General features: G+C 59.4%; 4 protein-coding genes across 16 annotated transcripts in view; 3 read left to right on the forward strand and 1 right to left on the reverse strand.

The window, feature by feature from the left end:
* The first annotated feature begins 46 nt into the window (after window positions 1–46).
* On the forward strand, window positions 47–5242 carry LOC135418755 (flavin-containing monooxygenase 5-like). 4 transcript variants are annotated; one of them, XM_064664356.1, is made up of 9 exons: window positions 47–177; window positions 1596–1753; window positions 1968–2156; window positions 2239–2401; window positions 2642–2784; window positions 3193–3392; window positions 3706–4055; window positions 4389–4461; window positions 4706–5242. In XM_064664356.1, exons 2-9 carry the CDS (start codon window positions 1622–1624, stop codon window positions 5049–5051), a joined length of 1596 nt encoding a protein of 531 aa, XP_064520426.1. In that variant the 5' UTR covers window positions 47–177; window positions 1596–1621; the 3' UTR covers window positions 5052–5242. The 4 variants fall into 4 exon arrangements, with proteins under 4 accessions (XP_064520426.1, XP_064520427.1, XP_064520425.1 ...); XM_064664357.1 differs by having other exon boundaries at window positions 81–177; window positions 1540–1753; XM_064664355.1 differs by lacking the exon at window positions 47–177 and adding an exon at window positions 902–1132 and having other exon boundaries at window positions 1540–1753.
* Window positions 5243–5387: 145 nt separating this feature from the next.
* Window positions 5388–10831, forward strand: LOC135418756 (flavin-containing monooxygenase 5-like). The gene is made up of 8 exons (XM_064664359.1): window positions 5388–6257; window positions 7419–7607; window positions 7690–7852; window positions 8538–8680; window positions 8932–9119; window positions 9228–9577; window positions 9981–10053; window positions 10140–10831. The coding sequence occupies exons 1-8, from the start codon at window positions 6114–6116 to the stop codon at window positions 10489–10491; spliced, it is 1602 nt and encodes a 533-aa protein (XP_064520429.1). The 5' UTR covers window positions 5388–6113; the 3' UTR covers window positions 10492–10831.
* A 264-nt stretch (window positions 10832–11095) lies between these two features.
* On the forward strand, window positions 11096–18915 carry PRKAB2 (protein kinase AMP-activated non-catalytic subunit beta 2). Of its 6 annotated transcripts, none has more exons than XM_064664364.1 (8): window positions 11096–11184; window positions 13722–13899; window positions 14125–14291; window positions 15130–15223; window positions 15770–15890; window positions 17078–17211; window positions 17502–17570; window positions 17980–18915. In XM_064664364.1, exons 2-8 carry the CDS (start codon window positions 13738–13740, stop codon window positions 18055–18057), a joined length of 825 nt encoding a protein of 274 aa, XP_064520434.1. In that variant the 5' UTR covers window positions 11096–11184; window positions 13722–13737; the 3' UTR covers window positions 18058–18915. The 6 variants fall into 6 exon arrangements, with proteins under 6 accessions (XP_064520434.1, XP_064520437.1, XP_064520433.1 ...); XM_064664367.1 differs by having other exon boundaries at window positions 11106–11189; window positions 13724–13899; XM_064664363.1 differs by lacking the exon at window positions 11096–11184 and adding an exon at window positions 12239–12776.
* A 193-nt stretch (window positions 18916–19108) lies between these two features.
* Window positions 19109–21560, reverse strand: part of LOC135418754 (myomegalin-like) — a 35504-nt gene continuing 33052 nt past the window's right edge. For 2 of the 5 annotated variants that reach the window (XM_064664354.1, XM_064664350.1), the window contains 7 exons: window positions 21377–21501; window positions 21065–21166; window positions 20687–20874; window positions 20298–20441; window positions 20073–20211; window positions 19921–19967; window positions 19109–19671 (listed from right to left, as the gene is read on the reverse strand). In XM_064664354.1, the coding sequence (XP_064520424.1) occupies window positions 19639–19671; window positions 19921–19967; window positions 20073–20211; window positions 20298–20441; window positions 20687–20874; window positions 21065–21166; window positions 21377–21501 (778 nt within the window). In that variant the 3' untranslated portion in view covers window positions 19109–19638. Of the gene's footprint in view, window positions 19718–19920; window positions 19968–20072; window positions 20212–20297; window positions 20442–20686; window positions 20875–21064; window positions 21167–21376; window positions 21502–21560 lie in introns of all 5 variants that reach the window. The other 3 variants (XM_064664349.1, XM_064664351.1, XM_064664352.1) reach the window with 3 other exon arrangements.

Below are 21560 nucleotides of genomic sequence, written 5' to 3' on the forward strand. Positions count from 1 at the left end.
ACAATGGTTTGATAGGACAGCAGTGAGGTTGAGAGTTCAGAGGTCTCCTGTACTTATCACCCTTGGGCAATCTGTGCAGAGCTTGCAGAAGAGCCAGAAGCCAGCTGAGAGCAGAGCAGGGAGAGTAGTACTGCCAGTGCTGCCACACTGCTGTACCCGTGCTGATCCCCCTGCCTGGTAAGATGCTTTTGATGCTTTTTGACAGGCAGGCAGAGTGCGGGTTGGCAGCTCAGCACCTCTGCCCTGGGCAGAGATCAGCCCTTGCCAACAACAAGGTACAGAAAGAGTTTTATTAAACTTACTGCAGACATACTGTGAGGCTTAGAAGATTAAAGCCATTTCAGTTGCAGATCTTGACCCCTCTGCAGCCCTGTGCCTTGCTCAGCTCTGGGGCGAAGTTCCCTGGACATGGGAGAGCAAATTTCCCCTGCAGTCCCCAAGAGCTGTCTGGCTGAGTGTGCCAGGAGCCAACAGCAAGCTCTGGATCCACATGGTCTGTGCTTCCTGCTGTCGGGGAGAGCCTTTCCCTAACTGGTCCCACCACCCTGGCACCAGTGACACCCTGACAGTGTGGTGCTCCTCGCACCAGGGTCCCGCTGGCCCCAGGACTCGGGCAGCCCATGAGTGAGCCGCGGCTATAGGGACACTGTGCCGACACGCCCAGCCCAGGGGCACAGGGGGAGTGGGCGATGCTCTGCCGGGTGTCTCTGGAGCAGATAGAGCCGCGCGTGCCTCCGGCTACCAGGATAAACAGGGTTGGGCTGATCCATATAATCCCAGAGGTAAAAGTTCAGGGCAGCGTTTGTTCACTCAGCGCGCACGCCACGGGGATCGGCTGCTTGTCTGCTTTCCCGCACGGTGCCCGGGACGGCTCCTTACCCCGCTGTCGAGGCTGTAGCGACAGCCGCTGCCGGAAAAGCGGAGCAGACGGCCGGGAGGCAGCCGGCTCCTGGCTTCCTTCCCCTGGCGCCGTGGGAGGAGTGACGGAGGGGGAGGCTCCGCTTACGGCCGCTGCGCACCACAAAGCCAGGCCGCGGTCCGGCCTCACGGCTCGGGATAACCCGGCAGAGACCCCCGAGGGGCTCCCCGCCTGCCGCCCGCCTTCCCTGGGCTGCTGCTCCCCCAGCCGCAGGTCGGTGGAGGGTGTCCCGGTTGAGGGTGTCCCCGTTGAGGGTGTTCCCCGGGCTGTCAGCACGCAGTGGGCACCGGGACAGCAGGACGGGCATCACCTCGGGGAAGGAAGAGGGCGAAGGGCAAGGCAGAGGGACTGTCACCCACTTGGGAAGGAGCCGTCGGTCTCCATGACGGGGCACGGTATTCTGGTGTACCTCCATCGCTGGGACTCAGCATGGGCAGGGACATTTTCAGGCTGCCTGGCACTCGGTAGCATTTCTCCCCAGGGCATCCAGAGGCAACACCACAATAGTACAAAACCCAGCAGTGGCCAGTCCCCACTTGGGGGGGAATAGCAGTTGCTTCAAAACCCCAGGCAAATTTCTGGGGGGCTTCCTCTCAGCTTGGGGCCTCTTTGGTGCACAGGGCCAAAAGTCTACACAGTTGCAACCCCCAGCCCCACTCTCCGGCGCTGTCCCCAGGCAGAGATCCCGTGGTGAAGCCCAACATGGCAAAGAGGGTGGCCATCATCGGCGGGGGCAGCAGCGGGCTGTGCGCCATCAAAGCCTGCCTGCAGGAGGGGCTGGAGCCCGTCTGCTTCGAGAGGAGCCGGGACATCGGAGGCCTCTGGAGGTTTGAGGTAAACCCTGCCGGCCACGTGTGGTGCTGGGGATCAGCACAGTGGCCCCCAGGGATCCGTGGTGTCTGGTGGGGTGGTATGCAGCCAGCCACGGTGGGGTCCTCTGGATGAGACTGAGGGCAGGGTCTCCATGTAAAGGAGCAGCACAATCAACCCTGGCCACTCCTCCCCATCAATCCTCTGGCCAGTGCTGAGCCATGACCCACTTCTACAGGAGACCCCCGAGGACGGCCGTGCCAGCATCTACCGCTCTGTCATCATCAACACCTCCAAGGAGATGATGTGCTTCAGCGACTTCCCCATCCCCGAGGACTTCCCCAACTACATGCACAACTCCAAGATCATGGAGTACTTCCGCATGTACGCCCAGCACTTCGACCTGCTCCGCCACATCCGCTTCAGGGTGAGAGCTGGGGGGCCAAGGGGGTGGTGGCAGCGGGGCCAGGGGGCGCAGGGTGCCTGACGCCCACTCCCCCTGCACCCAGACCAGCGTGTGCCGCGTGTCCAAGCGCCCTGACTTTGCCACCACGGGCCAGTGGGAGGTGGTGACGGAGAGCGAGGGGAAGCAGGAGGCAGCTGTCTTCGACGCCGTGCTGGTGTGCAGCGGGCACCACACCGATGCACATCTCCCACTGAACACCTTCCCAGGTACTGCCCTGCACTGAGTGAGGAGACACCACAGAAAGCTCGGCCATGCCAGTCCCTACTCTCCTTGCTGCTTTTCCTCTCAGCCCTAGCATTTCCCTGCCTTGCTTTGACTCCAGGAGTGTTCCCATGCTCCCCAGGAGTGCTTTGGTGGGGTGAGGGAACATCTCCACTTCAGTCTTTGTGGGGTTGATCCTCCAGCCTGGCACAAGAAAGCCAGGCATATCTTCTCCCTGCTCACAGGAATCGAGAAGTTCAACGGCCACTACCTCCACAGCCGAGACTACAAGGACCCTCAGGATTTCAGGGACAAGAGGGTCGTTGTTATCGGGATTGGGAATTCAGGGGCAGACCTGGCTGTGGAGATCAGCCAAATGGCCAAGCAGGTGAGAAGCAGGAGTAGGGTCCTGGTGGGCAGGGCAGCCCCCTTTGGGACACTGTTGGCTCCACAAGGACACCAGGACCAAGGCACTTGCACAGCCACTCCTCCATCCCAGCACTCACTGTATGTGGCCATGCTGGCACCCACCAGTCTCAGCCACCAGGCAGTGGTGGCAGTTGAAAGTCAGTCCCACACGGATTCCAGTTTTTTTACCTGAGTCCCAAGCTGAGGGTGCCCCTGTGGCACTTGCCTACCTCTCCCTGCTAGATGCCAATCACCAGCTCCCTCTGCCCTCTGGGTCTTTGCCCAGTGTGACAGCACAGAGTGATCCCAGGGCAAGGACATGTCCCCCCTGGGGCAGCCCCCCAGGACCATCACTGCCTTCAGGAGGTGATGCTTCTTCCTTGTCCAGGTCTTCCTCAGCACCCGCCGGGGTGCATGGATCCTCAACCGCGTTGGAGATCAGGGCTACCCCATGGACACCATCTTAACCACTCGCATGAAGGTATTCCTGCAGGGGCTGCTCAGCCCGTCCCTGGCGTGTGACTACATGGAGAAGAAGCTGAACGCCAGGTTTGACCACACGCATTACGGCCTGAAGCCAAAGCACAGGTATCAGCAAACATTCCCCCTGCCCAGGAGGGACCCACTGTCTCCCTCTGTGTCCAGCCTTGCTTTACCATTCCATGCTCCCTATGTCTGGAAACCAGGTTAATAGCTGCACTGTGCCCAAGCAATGCTCAAGGGAACCACCCCTGCCCCTTCCAGGGACCCTTGGTGGCACCAGTGCAGGGGCAGCCGCTCAGCATCTCTGGGGGATCAGCCTTTTGAGAATGAGCATCCCTGGGGATGAGCATCCCCAGAGCAGGACACAGAACAGAGACACTCCCTCCCCAGTGCCCTAATGGCTCCTTGTACCTTCCAGGGTCCTTCACCAGCATCCAACCGTCAATGATGACCTGCCCAACCGCATCATTTCAGGCAGGGTGCGGGTGAAGCCGAACATCCAGGAGTTCAGAGAGACGTCTGCCATCTTCGAGGATGGCACCAGGGAAGACATTGATGTCGTAGTTTTTGCCACAGGATACAGCTTCTCCTTCCCATTCCTTGAGGGCTTTGTGAAGGTGGTGGAGAACCAGATCCCCCTCTACAAATTCATGTTCCCCCCTGACCTGGAGAAGCCAACGCTGGCTTTCATCGGCTTCATCCAGCCCCTGGGTGCCATCATGCCCATCTCCGAGCTCCAGTGTCGCTGGGCCACTCGCGTCTTCAAGGGTAAGTGAGGCAAACCTGCCCCGTGGCTGCAGCCTGAGCCTGAAGCCCTGGAGCAGGGGCAGATGGTGCCAGCCATGTCAGGGAGGCTGTGGCATCCTGGCTTGCAGCCCTCACGGTGAGATGGGCTCTTGCCTGACAGGTACAGAGACATCCATACCCTGTGTTCCATGGGCTGCTCCTTCCCATCCTGAGGAGCTCAGAAAAGCCTCAGGTGCCAGACCACTGGCCATGGTGGTGCCGGCAGGGGCACAGCACCCAGGCAAGGGCAGCACCAGAGTGGCCACCGTGGCCAGCAGGGTGCAGCCTCCCCATGCTGTGGCTCATCCTCCCTAGGTCTGAACGAGCTGCCCCCACAGCAGGACATGGAGGCTGACATCAAACAGAAGAAAGAAGCGATGGCAAAGCGGTAAGATCCCCACAGGAACAGGGAGGGGGCTGCTGTGGGCACAGCTGCCCGTGGGCACCCGTCCTGTCCCATGGCTGCATCCTGGCACATTTGTTCATGCCAACAGATGTCAGGGATATGATTGGCCACACTACCCCCAGTCCAGTAATCCTTCCCCATGGTGATCCATCCAATACTGCCTTGCGGGTGCGCAGGGCATCTGCCAGCTCTGCTGCCAGCACCTGCCCTTCCTCCCTGCCCACAGGTACGTGAAGAGCCAGCGGCACACCATCCAGGTGGATTACATCCCCTACATGGACGAGCTTGCCTGCCAGCTGGGGGTCAAGCCCAACCTGCTCACCCTCTTCCTCACGGACCCCAGGCTGGCTCTGGAGGTGGCCTTCGGTCCCTGCACGCCGTACCAGTACCGGCTGCGGGGCCCGGGTGCGTGGGCGGGTGCCAGGGAGGCCATCCTGACCCAGCAGCAGCGCATCATCAAGCCCCTGCAGACGCGGCACGTGGAGGAATGTCCCTCGGCCCTCGCTGTGCCCCTCATCTTCAAGGTGGTCGGGGCCGTGGCCATCCTCGCTGCTGTTTTTGCTTACTTTTAGGTGCCCTGCAAGCATGAGAGGGCACGGTTTGCAATGTGCCAAGGGGCTGGCCGGCCACCCCTGCCCCACAGCAGTCTGTGCACCCCAGTGCTGGCAGAAACCCCTGCCTAGCATGGCCCCATTGTGACCACACCATGAGCTTGGGATGCACAGAACCTCCCCAGCTGCCAAAATAAAGATTGGACCCCTGTGCTGTGCCTCTCCCTGTGGAGCTGCTGCCAGGGACAGAGAAAGAAACCTGCTCATATGCGGGGTAAAATCCAGTCCCTCTCAGCCAGCACTCTGGGCTTTTCTGTCCCCTGTAACCCAGCTGTGCCACCGCTAGCACACTCACAGGAAAGCTAAGCAGCAAAGACACTGCACACTTCCTAACTGCATAAATGCATTGAACAGCCAAGCATTGTCCTGTTACTGACAGCATCATGACCCACTGTGCGCCAGGGGAATGCTCATGGGTGTGAGGTCGTCCTCGTGCCGCTGGCCCACAGCAGTACACATGTACACACCTGTGTGTATCCACAGCAAGACAGCCTCGCTCAGGGTGTGTGACACAGGAGCAGGTCCCGGGGTCACAGTAGCACAGTTCAGTGCCACCTTCATCACCTGCACGCAGCCCCTCCAGAAGATGGCTGGGTGGGATGGCCACCCAGAGTGGTGACAGGAGTCTTGGCCACCACACACCTGGGCTGGCATGACTGCCAACCACCTGAGCATCCTCCTAGTTTGTTTCCCATGCCACAACCTGCTGAAATCTGGAGCACAGCCACATCTCTGCCCTGCCCACCGAGTCCCGGGGCAGTGCCAGCATCATCAAGTGCTTACAGAATCCAATGAGCCTCCTGTGGAGGGCAGGCACAGATAGGGGGAGTGGCAGAGTGGTGGGGGGAACCTGTAGATCGTGTCTAGAAGAAACACATCTTATGAAACCCTAGCTTCCCTTGGCCACCCACAGGAAGCACAGGGACACTCACTCCCAAACTGAGCACCCTTCCTGGTGTAGCCCGCCAGGCTCTGCAATCCGCTCAGTGCCACAGCTTCTCCGGAATCCCTGCCAACACCAGAATGCGGGACATGGCTCCCCAGAGAGTAGCCATCATTGGTGCCGGTGCCTCTGGCCTGTGTGCCCTGAAATGCTGCCTGGATGAGGGGCTGGAGCCCACCTGCTTTGAGAGGAGCAAGGACATCGGGGGCCTCTGGCGCTTTGAGGTAAGCCCCATGCGTGCCAGCCTGCCCCGTGGCAGCAGAACGGATAGGATTGGGATCGGTTCTTGGCAGATAAAGCACCACTCCCCTGCTTTGTAAGCGTGTGCCAGGCAGGTTTACAAGCTAAACGACAGGAAAGTAAAACGGCTTGGCAGCAAAAGGTCCCTGTGGTGCCAGCTGGTGTGCTGGGCACATGGGACCCATCTCCTTCCCACCAGCAGCAGCACGGACCCTCTCCAAGGACCTCACCCCAGGGCTTACTCCCCCCAGCTCAGCTTTCCTCTTTCCCATCCTTCCCTTCCTGGTCTCATCCACCCCTTGCTCTGCTGATTTGCTCTTGGTCCCCTCCAGTCCTTTCCCACATATCCTTGTCCTATCTGACCCCATTGTCTGTCCCAGTTTCTGTCTTTTCCAGCCCTTCCCTGGAATCACTGTTGCTCCCCTCCCTACTCCTGTGCTGCTCACCCACGCAAAGGCACCAAGTGCTGCCTTCTCTGTACCTTGGCTCTTCCTGTCTCAGGGGAAGCCTGGGAGCTTGTTTCTGCACCCACCTAATAAGGCTGCTGACTTTTCCCCCATGGACCCACCAACAAGAATACCAGTGCTCCCACCATGCCCTGTTATGTGGGTGGGAGAGGCTGCGGGGACACACATGGGCACCACACCAGTGTGGGGTTGGGAGTGGCTCAGTCACAGCCTGCTGGTCCTGCCCATGATGGGTCAGGAATGGGACTGGTGCAGCGAAGCCAGGGAAGCAGCATCCAGCTGCTAAGGCACAGACCTGTCAAGCAGGAGCAGCCACTCAGCAGGAAGCACTGGAGCTGGCTCCACAACCAGTGAGACTTGATGTGGCAGCTGCGGCAATGACACCACAGGCAGCTTTGGGAATGCACCACCTCACAGGGGCAAGGAGTGGGAGTGGGGAAGCTGAGGCACGAGACCACCACGAGTACGCTGTCACTACTGCCTGGTTGTCACAAACCCAGAGCTTCCTCTTCCCTGTTTTTTGAGGCAGGTGGTCTCCCTCATGGGAGAGTGCAGGGATGGGTGCTATGATCACCTGTGGCCTAATTCAGCGTTCACAGGCATAGAGATGTGCCAGGCAGGGCAGGCAGGTGGCCCTGCAGTCCCTGGCCAGTGCTGAGCCATGACCCACTCCTACAGGAGAACCCCGAGGACGGCCGTGCCAGCATCTACCGCTCTGTCATCATCAACACCTCCAAGGAGATGATGTGCTTCAGCGACTTCCCCATCCCCGAGGACTTCCCCAACTACATGCACAACTCCAAGATCATGGAGTACTTCCGCATGTACGCCCAGCACTTCGACCTGCTCCGCCACATCCGCTTCAGGGTGAGAGCTGGGGGGCCAAGGGGGTGGTGGCAGCGGGGCCAGGGGGCGCAGGGTGCCTGACGCCCACTCCCCCTGCACCCAGACCAGCGTGTGCCGTGTGTCCAAGCGCCCTGACTTTGCCACCACGGGCCAGTGGGAGGTGGTGACGGAGAGTGAGGGGAAGCAGGAGGCAGCTGTCTTCGACGCCGTGCTGGTGTGCAGCGGGCACCACACCGATGCACATCTCCCACTGAACACCTTCCCAGGTACTGCCTCACAGGCTGCTCGCCTGGTCCTTGATACCCCTGGGACCACCCTCCTCTCCTGCTCAGCCTCCACCCTGCTCTGGGTGCTACCAAAAATGCCTCTGAAGTTTTAACACACCAGGTGGGATTGCATGAGCACCCAAAGCATTCTGCTGGCAGATGTCACAGCTGCCAGTGTGCCTCTCCCACCAGAGACAGGCTCCCTCTCCACACTGCTGGCCAAGCACATGCTAGGCTCTCCAGCTCCTCATCAAGCTTGAGAGCTCAGCACTCGTGTTGGCCTTCTCCTTTGGGAGACAGGCAAAAATGCCTGGAGGGCTTTCAGCTGTGGAGACCCTCTTTGGCTGGGGAACAGGCTGGAGGACACCATCAGCAGGGTCTGGTGATATGGTACAAACCCCAGCCGCTCCTCTACCCTCAGTGCATAGCACCAGACAGGAACTGCAGGAAGATTTTGGTATGGAAGCACAGAGGTATTCAGTCCAAGCCCTGCTCCAAGTCAGGCTAGCCCCAAAGCCAGAGCAGGATTCTCAGGGCCACACTGAGAATCTCCCAGGCTGGAGATGCCACCACCTTTCTGGGCACTACCCCAGCCTGTTCCCAAAATACACCACCAATCTGATCAGGAGGCAGCCACCCTCCCACCCCACATCCCAGCCCAGCATGGCTTCCCTCTCTCTTCCAGGGCTGGAAAAGTTTGAGGGCTCGTACCTGCACAGCCGGGACTACAAGAGCCCACAACCCTTTTCGGGAAAGCGGGTGGTCGTAGTTGGCACCGGGAATTCAGGCATCGATATCGCAGTGGAGCTGAGCCACACAGCCAAACAGGTCTGCTGGGAGAGCCAACAGGGATAGGGTGCTTATTATTCAGACCCTGGAGAGCACCGATCACCCCCCCCCACCCGCTGCAGGCTCCCCTCCCTCCAGCACCCGGCCACAAGCACCACATCCCCTCTTGGTGGAGGTGTCTACTGTGGTCCCAGCAGCTGTGCTGGCATCCCTGTCCTTGGAACATGGCAATGGTCCAGCCTGGTCTCAGGACACTGCCATGCTGCCACCTCTCTTCTCCTTTCTCCCAGGTTTTTCTCAGCACCAAGCGTGGGACCTGGGTGCTACACCGGGTGGCGGACAGAGGGTACCCCTTTGACTTCAGCTACCTCAACCGCTTCACGAGCCTGCTGCCTAAAAACATCACCAATTTTTTCATGGAGAGGAAGCTGAATGCCCGCTTTGACCACAGACTCTATGGCCTAAAGCCCCAGCACAGGTGAGTGCCCTGGCAGGTACCTGGCCCGGGTGTACCTGTCCCAGCAATGCCCATCCTGCTGCCCGTCTCACTGCCCAGGCCCATACAAGGTCTGTCTGTGCCTTCCAGGATCTTTGACCAGCACCCGACCGTCAACGACGACCTGCCCAACCGCATCATTTCAGGCAGGGTGCGGGTGAAGCCGAACATCCAGGAGTTCACGAAGACGTCTGTGATCTTTGAGGACGCCACCAGGGAAGACATTGACGCCGTGGTCTTCGCCACAGGATACAGCTTCTCCTTCCCTTTCCTCGAGGAGTGTGTGAAGGTGGTGCAGAACCAGGTCTCCCTCTACAAATTCATGTTCCCCCCTGATCTGGAGAAGCCAACGCTGGCTTTCATCGGCCTCATCCAGCCCCTGGGTGCCATCATGCCCATCTCTGAGCTCCAGAGTCGCTGGGCCACGCAAGTCTTCAAGGGTAAATCAGGCAGTCTGGGGGGATGCAGCCAGGTTTCCCTAGCTACACCAAGACTGAGGTGTTCAGCTGGTGGCCTCCCCTCACATGCTGTCTCCCCACACTCACCTTTTAATCATCCTTTTGCTTCTTCATGAGGACAAAACCCAGCATTGTATTTTGCAACAAGTCTTGCACTGATCATCTCTTGTGAGGGCCGCTAACAGGTCCTGTTGCCTGCAAACCACCTTCTCCCTTTCCTTTCCTACCATTACTTTCTTTGCCCATGCCTCCCACTTTGCTCTTGAGGTGGTGGCACTTCCCCAAAGCCCCAAAGGCTTCCATGTGCAAGCAGAGGCCTGGCTGACCCATCCAGACGGTGGTGGGAGCACAGCCCTCCCTCCAGCTACAGCCTCCTCTTCCCCAGGGCTGCAGGACCTGCCGCCACTTGCCAACATGCTGGCTGAGATCACAGAGACCAAGGACCAAATGGCCAAGCGGTAAGGACCCTGCACAGCGTCACCTCTGCCACCCTTCCCCCCGTGCTCATGTGCCAAACCCGCCTCCCCTTCCTCCCTGCCCACAGGTACGTGAAGAGCCAGCGGCACACCATCCAGGTGGATTACATCCCCTACATGGACGAGCTCGCCTGCCAGCTGGGGGTCAAGCCCAACCTGCTCACCCTCTTCCTCACGGACCCCAGGTTGGCTCTGGAGGTGGCCTTCGGTCCCTGCACGCCGTACCAGTACCGGCTGCGGGGCCCGGGTGCGTGGGCGGGTGCCAGGGAGGCCATCCTGACCCAGCGGCAGCGTGTGGCCAGAGCCCTGCAGCCCCGAGGCAGGGCCCGCCCCAGCGCCCTGCCCCGCATCCTCAAGGTCCTCTTCAGCATCCTCGGCGTGATTGCGGCCATCCTCGTCTACGGCTCGCGCTCTCCTTAGCCTAAAACGAAGGAGACAGCGGGTCCTCCCGGCAATCTTTTCCTTTGGGCTTGTGTCTGTTGCTCCTTGCCAGGTGTGCCGCCACGCCCGGAGGCACGGAGGGAGTCCTTCCTTGAAGGTGCAGCCGGGTCTGTCCCGCCTTCCTGCTGTGCCAGATACGCAAGTCCTGGTCACGGGCTGCTCTGAGGACGGGGGTCACTTCCCTCCCCTAAATCCTGGCGCGGCAGCACCACAAGCTCTGTCTATGGGTTAGGTCACATTGAGGTGGTGGGGAAACTGGGAACGCGCCTCAGGAAAAGGACAATAAAGCTTGTCTCCGTGCCGAGGGGACCACGGGCCACACTGCTTGGCTGTCTCAGTCTGTGGGGCCTATCCTGAGGCGTCTGCCCAGCCCACGGGCAGTACCCTGCCCGCTTGCTGCCCGCAGCCCCTCAAACATCCCCGGCACCGCCCTGCCCTCAGCAGACATGGCCGCCGGCGGGGGTGAAGCCGTGCGACCCCCCGCGCGCCATTAACAACAACGGGCCGAGCCGCCCTCACCAAACATGGCGGGTGCCCGGCGGCGGGGCCGCGGGTCCGGGGCGGGGCGCGGCCGCGGAGCGGGGCGGGGGCGGGCCAGAGCGCCCCGCAGCGGCCGGCGGGGGGTGGCGCCATCTTGGACAGAGGCGGAGAGCGGGGCGGCGGCGGCGGCAGGTGGGGTCGGGCCGGGGCCGCGGGCGGCGGGGTGTCCCGGGTGGGTGGCGGTGAAGGTGGCGGCTGGCCGGGCGCCGCCGCGGCAGGCGGTGAGCGAGGCGTGGCCGCGCGGTGTGGCGGTGTGGCAGTGTCCCGGAGCCCGCACCGGTGCAGACCGCGGCTCGCAGCCCCTCGGAGGGCCCCGTCCCTGCCGGTGCGTCCCGCTCCTCCCGTGGGCCACGGCAGAACCGCGGGTGGTTTGGGCGAGCCCGCCGTGGCTGCCCCCGCCCCAGCCCTGCCTGCTCGGAGGGAGATTTTCCTCCCCCGCTTTCCCAGCTCATCCCCTTAACCTTACGACAACCTCAGGAGGAGAAGGAGGGAGAGCCCGGGCGGATCGGGCTTCCCCGGGCCACGCCAGCCCCGGGAGGTGCCATCGCGGCGGGATGCTGGGCAGAGACCTCCGTCCCTGTGCACAGACCCCTCGGGTGCCGGACAGTGCTTCCCAGCGCGGGGCACTGCCCGGGTGGGAGAGGCAGCGAGCGCGACAGATCCCGGGGGGAATTGGTGTATTTCACTTGTCATTTTCAGAGTGGGGAGGTGGGGCTGGCTGGAGCCGAAGGGGCCTGGCCATGGGGCAGGCAGGCACACACCTCGCTGCGGCTGCGGCTGGTGGGGGCTCGCTGCCAGGCTGGGAGCCGATGCGCCGAGACGCCGCGGAGCTTTGCTCGGGCTCTGGTGTGGGCAGCGCTTCCATCTGTGACTCGGACGTACCTGTGTCACACCATCACAGCGTGCCGTGCTACAAGGTCTGGATGCAGCTACAAGGAGGGTTTGAGCTGTAGAAGTTAATTCAGCAAAGCCAGGTACCACAGGCTGCTGTCCCAGCACAAGCAAGGGTGCCTGTGTGTTCGATGCAGGGGATTCGGATGGCACACACCAGAAAGGAGCCACCGGTTGGGATAAACCTCGGGAGGTGTTTGGAGGGCGTGACCTGTAAGGGACAGAAGGACTGGATTCCTTTTAGAGAAGAGAAGTGGAAGTTTCCCATCTATTAACACCTGCATGTATCTCTCAGGTCTGTCCTGGTACAAGAGGATGTTCAGCCTTTCCTGCCTTCCTCCCTGTAGATAAGAAGTAAGGGATCCTTAGTGGAGGTACTGGGGAGGAAACTCCTCAACAACAGGTTAGTGGCACAGGGGCAGTTTTTGTGAGGAGCTGGCTGAGCCTCCTCAGAGCAGAGGGGGAAGATGTCAGAGCAAGAGGTGCAGCTCACCTGACCTGGATCATCAGGTAGCTCACCTGATCTGCACTGAGAAGGGTGGAGATATGGGTTAGCTGCCCTCTTGAGCTGCCTTTTAGCCCTCAGGATTTAAGAAATACTTTAGTAATTGCTTCATAATATTCTAAAGCCTGGCTTTGGCTGGCAGCCTTGCCTGGCACCCTTCATATAACTTGATCTTCTAAACAAACCTCCAAATGTCACAAGTGAGCACATGAAGCAAGGCTGGCTGTGCCCTTGCCTTGCTCCACAGAGGCCACGGTAAGCTGAAAGCTGCAAAATAAGCCTGAGAAGCAGGCAAGAGCCCCAATCCATCTTAGCTCCTGAGAACTGGGTAAGGCCTGAAGAATCCTGTGTAGCTTGCGGTGGCTTTGTTGTTTGTCCCAAGAGATGTGTGGTTGTTTGTGGCTTGGTCAGTTGTCATGTTTTGCTTTCTCTGATCTGGTGAGACTGGGGATGGCAGCCCATCTCCAGCTGCAGAGGGACGCTGAGGTGGCTGGGGCTGCCCTTCCCTCATTGTGTGCCTCCAGAGAGCCCAGCAGATGCCAGAGTGCTCGGGGTGGTGCCACTGGTTCAGTCACAACAAGCGGACCTCCTGGCTGTGCTGTGCTGCAGCTGACACGGTGGCTTGCCTGGTGAATCATAAGTAAATGCTGCTGAGAGCTGAGCTTTTTGCAGACAGCGCAGCATTAGCCCCACTCCTTGGACAAGCTCCAGCTTGGGCGATTCCACTCGGACACTTTAAATGCTCCCTGTCATCTTTGCCAGGCGCAAGACTCTGCTCTTCTGCCTGTGAGCTCTTGGAGACTTGTTGGGAGCTGTAAAACAGCTGCTACTTTCACTCTCTGTTTGTTTTCTGGCTGGATGTAGGGGATTTGTCTGTAGAGCCTGACTGTGGGACTGTGAAAGAGGCTCTGTTAACGCTAAGCAATGATTTACCAATAAAGGTTGGCTTTATTTTTCCCATCAACCCCTCAATTCTGATGGCTGCTGAGGGCTGATGTTGGACACAGGTGAACTAATATTGGTTTTGGAGTCTTAACAATTAGCAGCTTAACTACAGTGATGGTTCTTAAGGATACAGCTATAATTAAGTTGAGCTGTCTTGTTTATTGAGCATTCAGCTTCCAACCTTGGTCGTGGGAATGAACTTTGGGCCTTTTTTAGGATTACTGTCCATCTCCTCTGGCAAAGAGCATTGGGAAACGGCGCCTTTGCTCATGTCCTCACTGCCAGAGCCCATGTGCACAGGTACAGTGTTGTTCTCTCTCCCTCACAGAGGCTGCTGAGCTGTCATGGGGAACACCACCAGCGAGCGAGTGTCCGGGGAGCGCCATGGCTCCAAGTCCCACCGCTCGGACGGCTCCGGTGCCTCCCACCCCACCAAGGAGCACCCGCACAAGATCATGGTGGGCAGCACCGATGACCCCAGCGTTTTCAGCTCCCATGACTCCAAGGTAGGGGCTGGCCGCTCCCTTCCCTGCCTCCACTCTGCAGCTTCAGCTCACTGGCTCTGGGGGGCTGTGCTCCCAGCCTTGAGAGGGGTTTGTGGGGAGCTGGGAAGCTGGAGGAGCTCTGCAGTGCTCCTGTCTGGGATGTGAAGGTGTGGTGGTAGAGGGTAGGGGGAAGTGAATGTGTTCATGGTTGTCTTCATGTCTTAGGCTCTGGTTTTCTTTGCTCAGATTCCTGGGGACAAGGAGTTTGTGTCGTGGCAGCCAGATCTAGAGGAGTCAGTGAAACCATCCCAACAGGCTCGACCAACTGTCATCCGCTGGGCTGATGGAGGCAAAGAGGTCTTCATCTCTGGATCCTTCAACAACTGGAGCACTAAGATCCCACTCATCAAGAGGTAGCCAGTCCTTCAGGTCACTCTGTGTTCTCCTCTGCTCCATTGCAAGGAATGTTTTTTCCCTTCTCTGTGCTGGTCGCTGTTCCCTTTGCTCACCTGGCTTTTCCTCTTCATCCAAGCTGGGAGTCTGAGCACAAATACATAGTCAGCTCCTTCCCTGATGGTCCTGCAGGGACTGTGGTAAGTTGTGAAACAGAGGGACAGGACAGGATAGGCCACTGTACTTGCCCAGCTATATGGCATGCAGGAGCCAGTCCTGGCAGCAGAGCCCTGCCCAAGTATACAGCAGCCCTCTGGAAGCTGCCAGCTCTTCCCTTGGCTGTGGCTTTACCCCATGCCTATTTGTATTGCTGTCAGTGGGGGTTGGTTGGTTGTCCTTCACACATCTTGCTGTTCTGCAGCACGTCTGTGATTTACATGAAAGCTCTGTGTAGGACTCTTAGTAATTCTTCTGGAATTGCAGACTTCACAAACACAGCTGCCTCACTTGCTCCCGTCCTGCCATGCCAGCACAGGGCCAGGAGCTTTGCCCATGCATCCTCTCCAGTGTTTCTTGCACAGGGTGTCTGTCACGTCCACTTTCTGTGGGCTTGGAGGGCTGGACTGCCTCCTGCTCTCCTTGCAGCTGGGCTCCCAGGGCTTTGAGCCATGCTAGTGCTTGGAATGCTCGTGCCTGTTGTGGCCATGCCTCAGGTCACTGATGATGAGCAAGCCTAACCCTACATGAAGGTGTTAGGGTAGAGGGGCTGGGCAGTGCTGATTCCTGGGGCCCCATGGAAGTGCAGCTTCCAGAGCATCAACAGGGTGATGTTGTTACACATCTTTTCTTTCTGCACAGCCACAACGACTTCGTTGCTATCCTGGATCTCCCAGAAGGAGAGCACCAGTACAAATTTTTTGTGGATGGCCAGTGGGTCCATGACCCATCTGAGGTAATGTTCAATGCTTTATCCCTGCAGATCTTCAGGGAACTAGACAGGATGTAACTGCAACAGAGAGGGAACAGGAAGAAAAGGAGGTCGTCTGCCAAAACAAAAGGGGCACCTCCCTCCCCTGAGTCCTTTCAGAGGCTGGTTCCTCTGGACTTAGTCATGCTTTATGGGGAAGCATTGGGGAGGGGCAGGGAAATGCCAGAAGGCCTTTAAATCCCATTGAGAATTTGTCTACAGGGGAAGATGGGCCATGGGGTCATCACTCACTTGCAGGTTCTCCAAACTGGATCATGCGGTAGCAGCATGGGAAGGAGAACACACCCGTGTAACAGGATGGAGGATGAAAATAGGAGGTGATGTAGGAGCCTAGGAGCAAAGGGAAATCCTCCCAGGATAAACAAGCGTAGAGCAGAGATAGACACCAGCCACCTGTGCTCTGAGGTAGTGGTGCAGCAAAGACAGCTTGGGCTGGGAGGATCTGGGAAGCATTAAGTGTGCTTCATTTGGAGGTGAACACAGGAAGATTCTTACCTCAGTTCTCTCCAGCCTGTGGTCACCAGCCAGATGGGGACGATTAACAACCTAATCCACGTCAAGAAGTCTGACTTCGAGGTGTTCGATGCATTGAAGGTGGATTCCCTGGAGAGCTCAGAAACCTCAGGTCGGGGTGAGTTTTGTGGCATTACAGCTTTGCATGTGCTATTTTCCACCTCCTCTGCTTTGAGACTCGCTGCTCTGGGGTGAACAGACCCCCTGAGCAGAGGTGTGGGCCTGCACTCAGTATGAGTAGTGTTTGGCAGCAGCCCACGGCTGAGGCCTCGTTTCTCTGGAAGGGCTGTGCTGGTGTAACTTGTTCTGTGCTAGTGCCGGAGCAGAGCCAGTGCCTGTGCGCGGCTGAGGGAGCCGTTTTGGACTGGTGAACGCTGGGAACATCAGCCCTTTCTGTCTGAGCAACTGTAAGTCATCTGATCCGGGGTACAAGCTAGGTGAGAGCAGGATCCAGGTTATTTTCAGCAGCTACTCTTGGTTTACATGCCAAGGTAATTTGTACTAGTGGTAGCACATTGCAGACCTCCCCCTCTGCTTGTGTTACAGCAGCAGGTTAGGTTACCACGCAGGCACCAGCAGTGTTGGCTTGGTGTGTAATGCTGGCAGGCAGCTCAGTCGTGTGTTGGTCCCTGGTACGACCCCATCTCAGATACAGCTCAGCTCCGTGTCCCTTCCCAGCCTGGGCAAGAGGCACTTTGCTGGAGAGAAGCCAGCAGGCAGCAGCAGCTCAGAGAGGTGGAGCCCTTCTGGGTGCTGGCTGTTCCAAAATTATCAGATCAGATATAGCTGGGAGATGGGGCCAGTCCAGCTTCCAGTGATCAAAAGCTCCTGTGGACCCTCCCATGTGTGGAGCAGCTGTTCAGTCTAGAGTTCCCATTTGCTTTTCCTGGACCCCCTCATCAGGCAGTCCTGCAGTACCAAGAGCATGCAGGCAAACTGATCCCTGTGTCCCTGCAGCCAAGGGTACAGCCCTGGAGCAAGCCAGCTGCTTCCTGTGGGAGAGGGACCTGGCTGTGCCGAGAACACGTGCAGGGTTCTTGTGGTGGATACCCCGGGGTGCTTGTGTTGTGTCAGTGCATGTACCAGCTTAAAGCCCTGCTTGGAAATGCCCCGGGCTCACCTGGCTGCTTTTTCTGTTGTGAAAAGGCTGAACTGTTGCTAAAGGATAGATACCTGGCCATAGCTCGTGGAAGATATTTGTGCCTGAAAGATCCTGCTGGGTCCTTCTCAGCTTCTGGGATACTGTTCTGTGCTCTCCCATCCTGCTTTACCCATTTCATGTCTCCTCCTTTCTCTTCTCTCCAGACTTATCAAGCTCACCACCTGGACCTTATGGCCAAGAGATGTACGTATACCGGCCCGAGGAGCGCTTCAAATCCCCACCCATCCTCCCACCTCATCTCCTCCAGGTCATCCTGAACAAGGACACCAATATCTCGGTGTGTACCAGCATTCTGCCCACACAGAAAGCCACACTGGGGGTGAGAGGGGAGTCCTGTCTGCAGGGAGCCTGATCTCCCCTTGGCTGAGGCCTGGCCCTTGCCATTTCCTAGGAAAAGCATCACTTTTCCCATTAGCCACACTGATTTGGCCTCCTGGTGCTTAGCTGAGCTCTGTTCCTGTTCAGACACCAGCAAGCTCAAACTGCCTGAGACAGCAGCTCCCTGTGCTGGCTAGGGCTGGGAGATCAGGGCTCTGCTGTTCCCTTGTGACACTTCTCTCCTCCTAGTGCGACCCAGCACTGCTGCCCGAACCCAACCACGTCATGCTCAATCACCTCTACGCGCTCTCCATCAAGGTAAGCGCAGGTCCCACTTGGCTGCTGGGTGAGGGAATGGGAGCTGCCGTGGCTTCCGGGAGCCTGCAGCACCTGCAGGGAGCAGAACCCGGACAGCTAGGGGGTGGAGATGGGACCAGAGGACCCACTAAAGACAACATTGGCTGCCCACTGAAGTGTGGCACATGCAGGGGTGGAGGTTGTGGCTTCCTTACAATTCCCTTCAGCTGTCTCCCTGCACCGTGGTGGAGCTGAGCAGCCCCATACCAGATCCTTTGCCCTGGCATCCTGTATTGGATGTGTCTCACAGGCTGTGAGACTTGGGACAGCAGGGATGGGCTGGGGCAGCTCCCTGAGCCCCCAGAGCCCTCCTCCCAAGGGCTGCCCTGGGAGTGCCGCAGTCCCCCTGCTGACGCCGTGCCTCTCGCAGGACGGCGTGATGGTGCTCAGTGCCACGCACCGCTACAAGAAGAAGTACGTCACCACGCTGCTGTACAAGCCCATCTGAGCCAGAGCCTCGCCCACCCCCCACGCAGGACACGAAACGCCGCTTTGTCTGCACACACTGGGCCACAGGACTGTGTGAGAACTAGGTGCTGGCTCCAGCCTCAAACCTGGCAGGGACACAGGCCCTGGCAGTGAGCCCAGGGCTGCTGGGGCCTGTGACACTGTCTCATCCTACTGGTGTGGTTCGATTTAGCCCTTGGTTTCCGCCCACCTGCAGCTCCCCTAGGCTTCTGTGAGTCTCTGGGACCACTTTGCTGCTCACCAGAACAGCCTTTCCTCACGCTCAACACGGAAAGGGCTTCACCCTGACTGTCTTCTCCAGCCTGCAAGGGCCTCAAGGTGATCCTAGCACTACCCCCAGCCCAGGCCTCCAGGAATGTGTCCTACCTGCTGAAGGTTGCTCTGGTGTCTTGGTCTTGAGTTTCCAAAGGCCACCTTGATCACTAGGGGCTCCGTGACACTCCAGCCTGCTACCTGTGCCCTGTCCCACAGCCCTGGCTGTGGGGCTGTCCCCCAGCTTTGAGAAGGGCTCTCAGCTCTGGAACCCCAGCCCCCTGCCAGGTTCAGCGTCGAGCCAGCAGGGTGGAAGGTACAGCCGGACACAGCCACGCTTACCTGCCGCTGGGACAGCACCGTCGAGGACTGACTGCGACTGCTCTGTCCCCAGCACTGAGTGCTTCTATGGGACAGGGCTGGCTTCATCATAGCCAGAGGGGCACTGGCACATGCCCACGCTGAAGGGGCCTGGGGCGAGCAGAGCCGGGCAGGCACCCCAGGACCCTGGCTGCACCGCCTGCTGCCGCAGCAGTGCCATGGGACAGGCATTTCTCTATTTATTACAGTATTTATTGTTCTCGGTGCTGCTTGCCTGGTGTTGGAGGGGGGCTTTGAAACAGCAAGAGGAGGAAAGGCAGCGCCCAGTAGGGCACAGAGCTGCCCTAGGGGTGCTGGGGTGAGGCACAGAGCCACCCCTTTGGGGCCAGCTGGTGCCTTTGGCACCCTGTGCTGCAGGTGGGTTGGGGAGGGGGAACACTGCTGCAGAGACAGGCAGACCAGAAACACCACAACCCAAAGGTAACCTTTATTGGGGACTCTTCAGCCACTGGACAGAATATGGCATTTCTTACATCTTCCTCCCGCGTTGGGGCCCCAACATGCCTGGGAAGCCCCCAAAACGCAGTTCTGATACCTCTGTCTATATACATATACATACATCCATGAGCAGGGGTGGGTACTCAGCAGGGTTACAGGTGGGACCAGGTCCCAGGGCGAGGGGTGCTCAGTGTGGAGGGCTCTGTCACCCCACTGAGCACCAAGGGTGGAAGGGGGCGAGCACTGAAGTGTGGGGCAGGCAAAGTCCAAGCCAGCAGCTGCTGCTGCAATGCCAAGCAAAGGCTGGTGAAGGGCATGCAACCACCACAGCAGCCCAAACCCACTAATAGTGTAGCACACCCCAGCCCCCTGTCCACCCCAGCCCTCCGAGTAGCAGGGACAGGGTCTGCTCCAGCCCTCTGGCATGGCACAACTCAGCAGCCAGCAGGCTGTTCCATGGCGGGCCATCGCTCCCTGCCCTGCCTAGGGCTCAAGAGACAGGCAGGGCCTGCTGGGCCTTCACCTGGCAAGAGACCACACGTGGCAGTAAGAGGGAGAGTTGCTGTGCCCTGGGGACATGGACACATAGGCTGCAGATAGACAACAAAAATGTGTGCCCCCCCCCAACACACTACTGCACCCAGCTGGCCCTCAGCATCCCCTGTCGGCCACCACAGGGTGTGTGTCACCTGTGCCCATCCCCAGGCCATCAGGGCTCACTAGGGTGGAGATACCCATCCCTATCCCACACTGGCTGCCAGGGCAAACTCACCTCCAGGTTCGTTCTGGCCTTGCGCAGCACGTTGTGGGTCCTGGTCACTGCAGGGGAGAGAGAGAGATGGGGTCAGTGAGGCCCTTGTGCTGTGGAACCACCCCAGGTACCTGGGGACCAGCCAGCTTGGCCGTGCCACTGGGGCCACGTACGGTGGCTGACGATGAAGTGCTCCATGCTGTCCTTGAGCTGTGCTGTGCTGCGCAGCCGCTTGGCCGTGCTCTGCAGAGCATCCTCCCTCTCAGAGAGCCGGGCCCGCAGCACTGCAATCTCACCCTGTAGTGCCTGCTCCTGGGAGCATGGAGAGAGAGGAGAGGAGTGTCATGAGCAGTGAGCACCTAGCCCCAGTGCCCTGCCAGTCCCCAGGCCCTGCTCACTTTGCCCTGGTGCTGGGTGAGGTTGACAGGCAGCATGGTGCTCCAGAAGGCAGTGAGGAGAGACACACACTCTTCCAGGATGCTGTGCAGGGTGCTGGCACTGCCCCACAGGTGCCCCTGCCCTGTCCCTGCCCATCCCAGAGCCTGTGGGAGAAGGGTGCGGGAGCAGGTGCTGCTGGGGCACCCACATCCCGCTACACCTCGGGACTTGCCGTGCCCAGCCCAGTGTGGCAGGACAGTGCCAGCAGCAGCCCCCAGGCTGGAGGCTCCCTGCCTCCTGCCAGCCCTGCAGGCCTCAGGGCTGATTCAGGGCTCAGGAGCCGTGTCACACATGGTGCACAAAGGTCTGGCCCCCGGGTGCTGCCAGCCCCGTCCTGCCCACACTTTACCTCCTTTCCCGCGAGCTGGCAGTTGGGCAGTCCAAGCGCCGGGCGCGTGAGACACATCAGCTCACGGGCCAGGGCCTTCCCCTCCACGATGTGCTGCTCCAGGGCTTGATATGTGTCCAGGCGGCCAACAACATGAGCCCCTGTCAGTCCCTCACTCTTCCTCACCAGTAGGTCTGTCTCTTGTGGCTCTGTGGAACAAGCAGGGATAGGTGAGGAACCCTGCCTGCTCCCCTCGTGGTCCTCCTCATCCCATCCTGGGGGCTTGGCTCTGCCCTGAGCTCTCCAGTCTTGCTCAGCAAGAGTGCTGCCATGAGTTTGTCAGGTCTCAGCAGCTCCTAAGCTCCTAAGACCTGTGTGTGGTCAGGCTCTGGTACCCACCGTCCATCCGCTGGACCACCACCGTGTCAGAGGGCAGCGGGGAGAAGAGGGGAGCTGCTGAGTTTGTGCCAACATCCCGCACTGGAGGAGATGGGAAGCAGCCTAGAACAAGAAGCATCTGAGCCCCTGTGGACATCTGTGGCTCTGTGCCAGGGGCTGCTGGGGTGCTGCCCTCCCTCTCTGCCTGCCAGCAAGGCCACCATGTCCCACCTGCTGTCACAACAGGAGAGGTGTTTAGAACCACCCAAGGGTTGCAGAGGGGCCAGGCACCCCAAGACCAGGGGCTGAGGGGGCTGGGCACAGGTCCTGTACCTGCTCGTGTCTCGGCAGAGGGGACAGGGAGGCTCTCGTAGACGTGCAGCTCCGCACGCAGGGTCTGCAGGAGCAGGCGCTGCTCCTCACTCTGCTGCTGCAGGAGTGTCACTGAGTGCTGCAGCCTGCAGAGGGGTAACACGTGGGACTGGTGCCCACCCAGTCCTGTGGCCCCAAGGTCACA

The sequence above is a fragment of the Pseudopipra pipra genome, chromosome 9 (assembly GCF_036250125.1).
Source record: "Pseudopipra pipra isolate bDixPip1 chromosome 9, bDixPip1.hap1, whole genome shotgun sequence".
Classification (NCBI taxonomy): domain Eukaryota; kingdom Metazoa; phylum Chordata; class Aves; order Passeriformes; family Pipridae; genus Pseudopipra; species Pseudopipra pipra.

Bases quoted from the DNA above. Each gene is read 5' to 3' on its own strand.
- LOC135418755 (XM_064664356.1), top strand. From the start codon at position 1,622: ATGGCAAAGAGGGTGGCCATCATCGGCGGGGGCAGCAGCGGGCTGTGC. The intron at 1,754-1,967 runs GTAAACCCTGCC...CCACTTCTACAG, and splicing joins GAGGCCTCTGGAGGTTTGAG to GAGACCCCCGAGGACGGCCG. The intron at 4,056-4,388 runs GTAAGTGAGGCA...CATCCTCCCTAG, and splicing joins GGCCACTCGCGTCTTCAAGG to GTCTGAACGAGCTGCCCCCA.
- LOC135418756 (XM_064664359.1), top strand. From the start codon at position 6,114: ATGCGGGACATGGCTCCCCAGAGAGTAGCCATCATTGGTGCCGGTGCC. The intron at 6,258-7,418 runs GTAAGCCCCATG...CCACTCCTACAG, and splicing joins GGGGCCTCTGGCGCTTTGAG to GAGAACCCCGAGGACGGCCG. The intron at 7,853-8,537 runs GTACTGCCTCAC...TCTCTCTTCCAG, and splicing joins CCCACTGAACACCTTCCCAG to GGCTGGAAAAGTTTGAGGGC.
- PRKAB2 (XM_064664364.1), top strand. From the start codon at position 13,738: ATGGGGAACACCACCAGCGAGCGAGTGTCCGGGGAGCGCCATGGCTCC. The intron at 15,224-15,769 runs GTAATGTTCAAT...AGTTCTCTCCAG, and splicing joins GGGTCCATGACCCATCTGAG to CCTGTGGTCACCAGCCAGAT. The intron at 17,212-17,501 runs GTGTGTACCAGC...CTCTCCTCCTAG, and splicing joins ACAAGGACACCAATATCTCG to TGCGACCCAGCACTGCTGCC.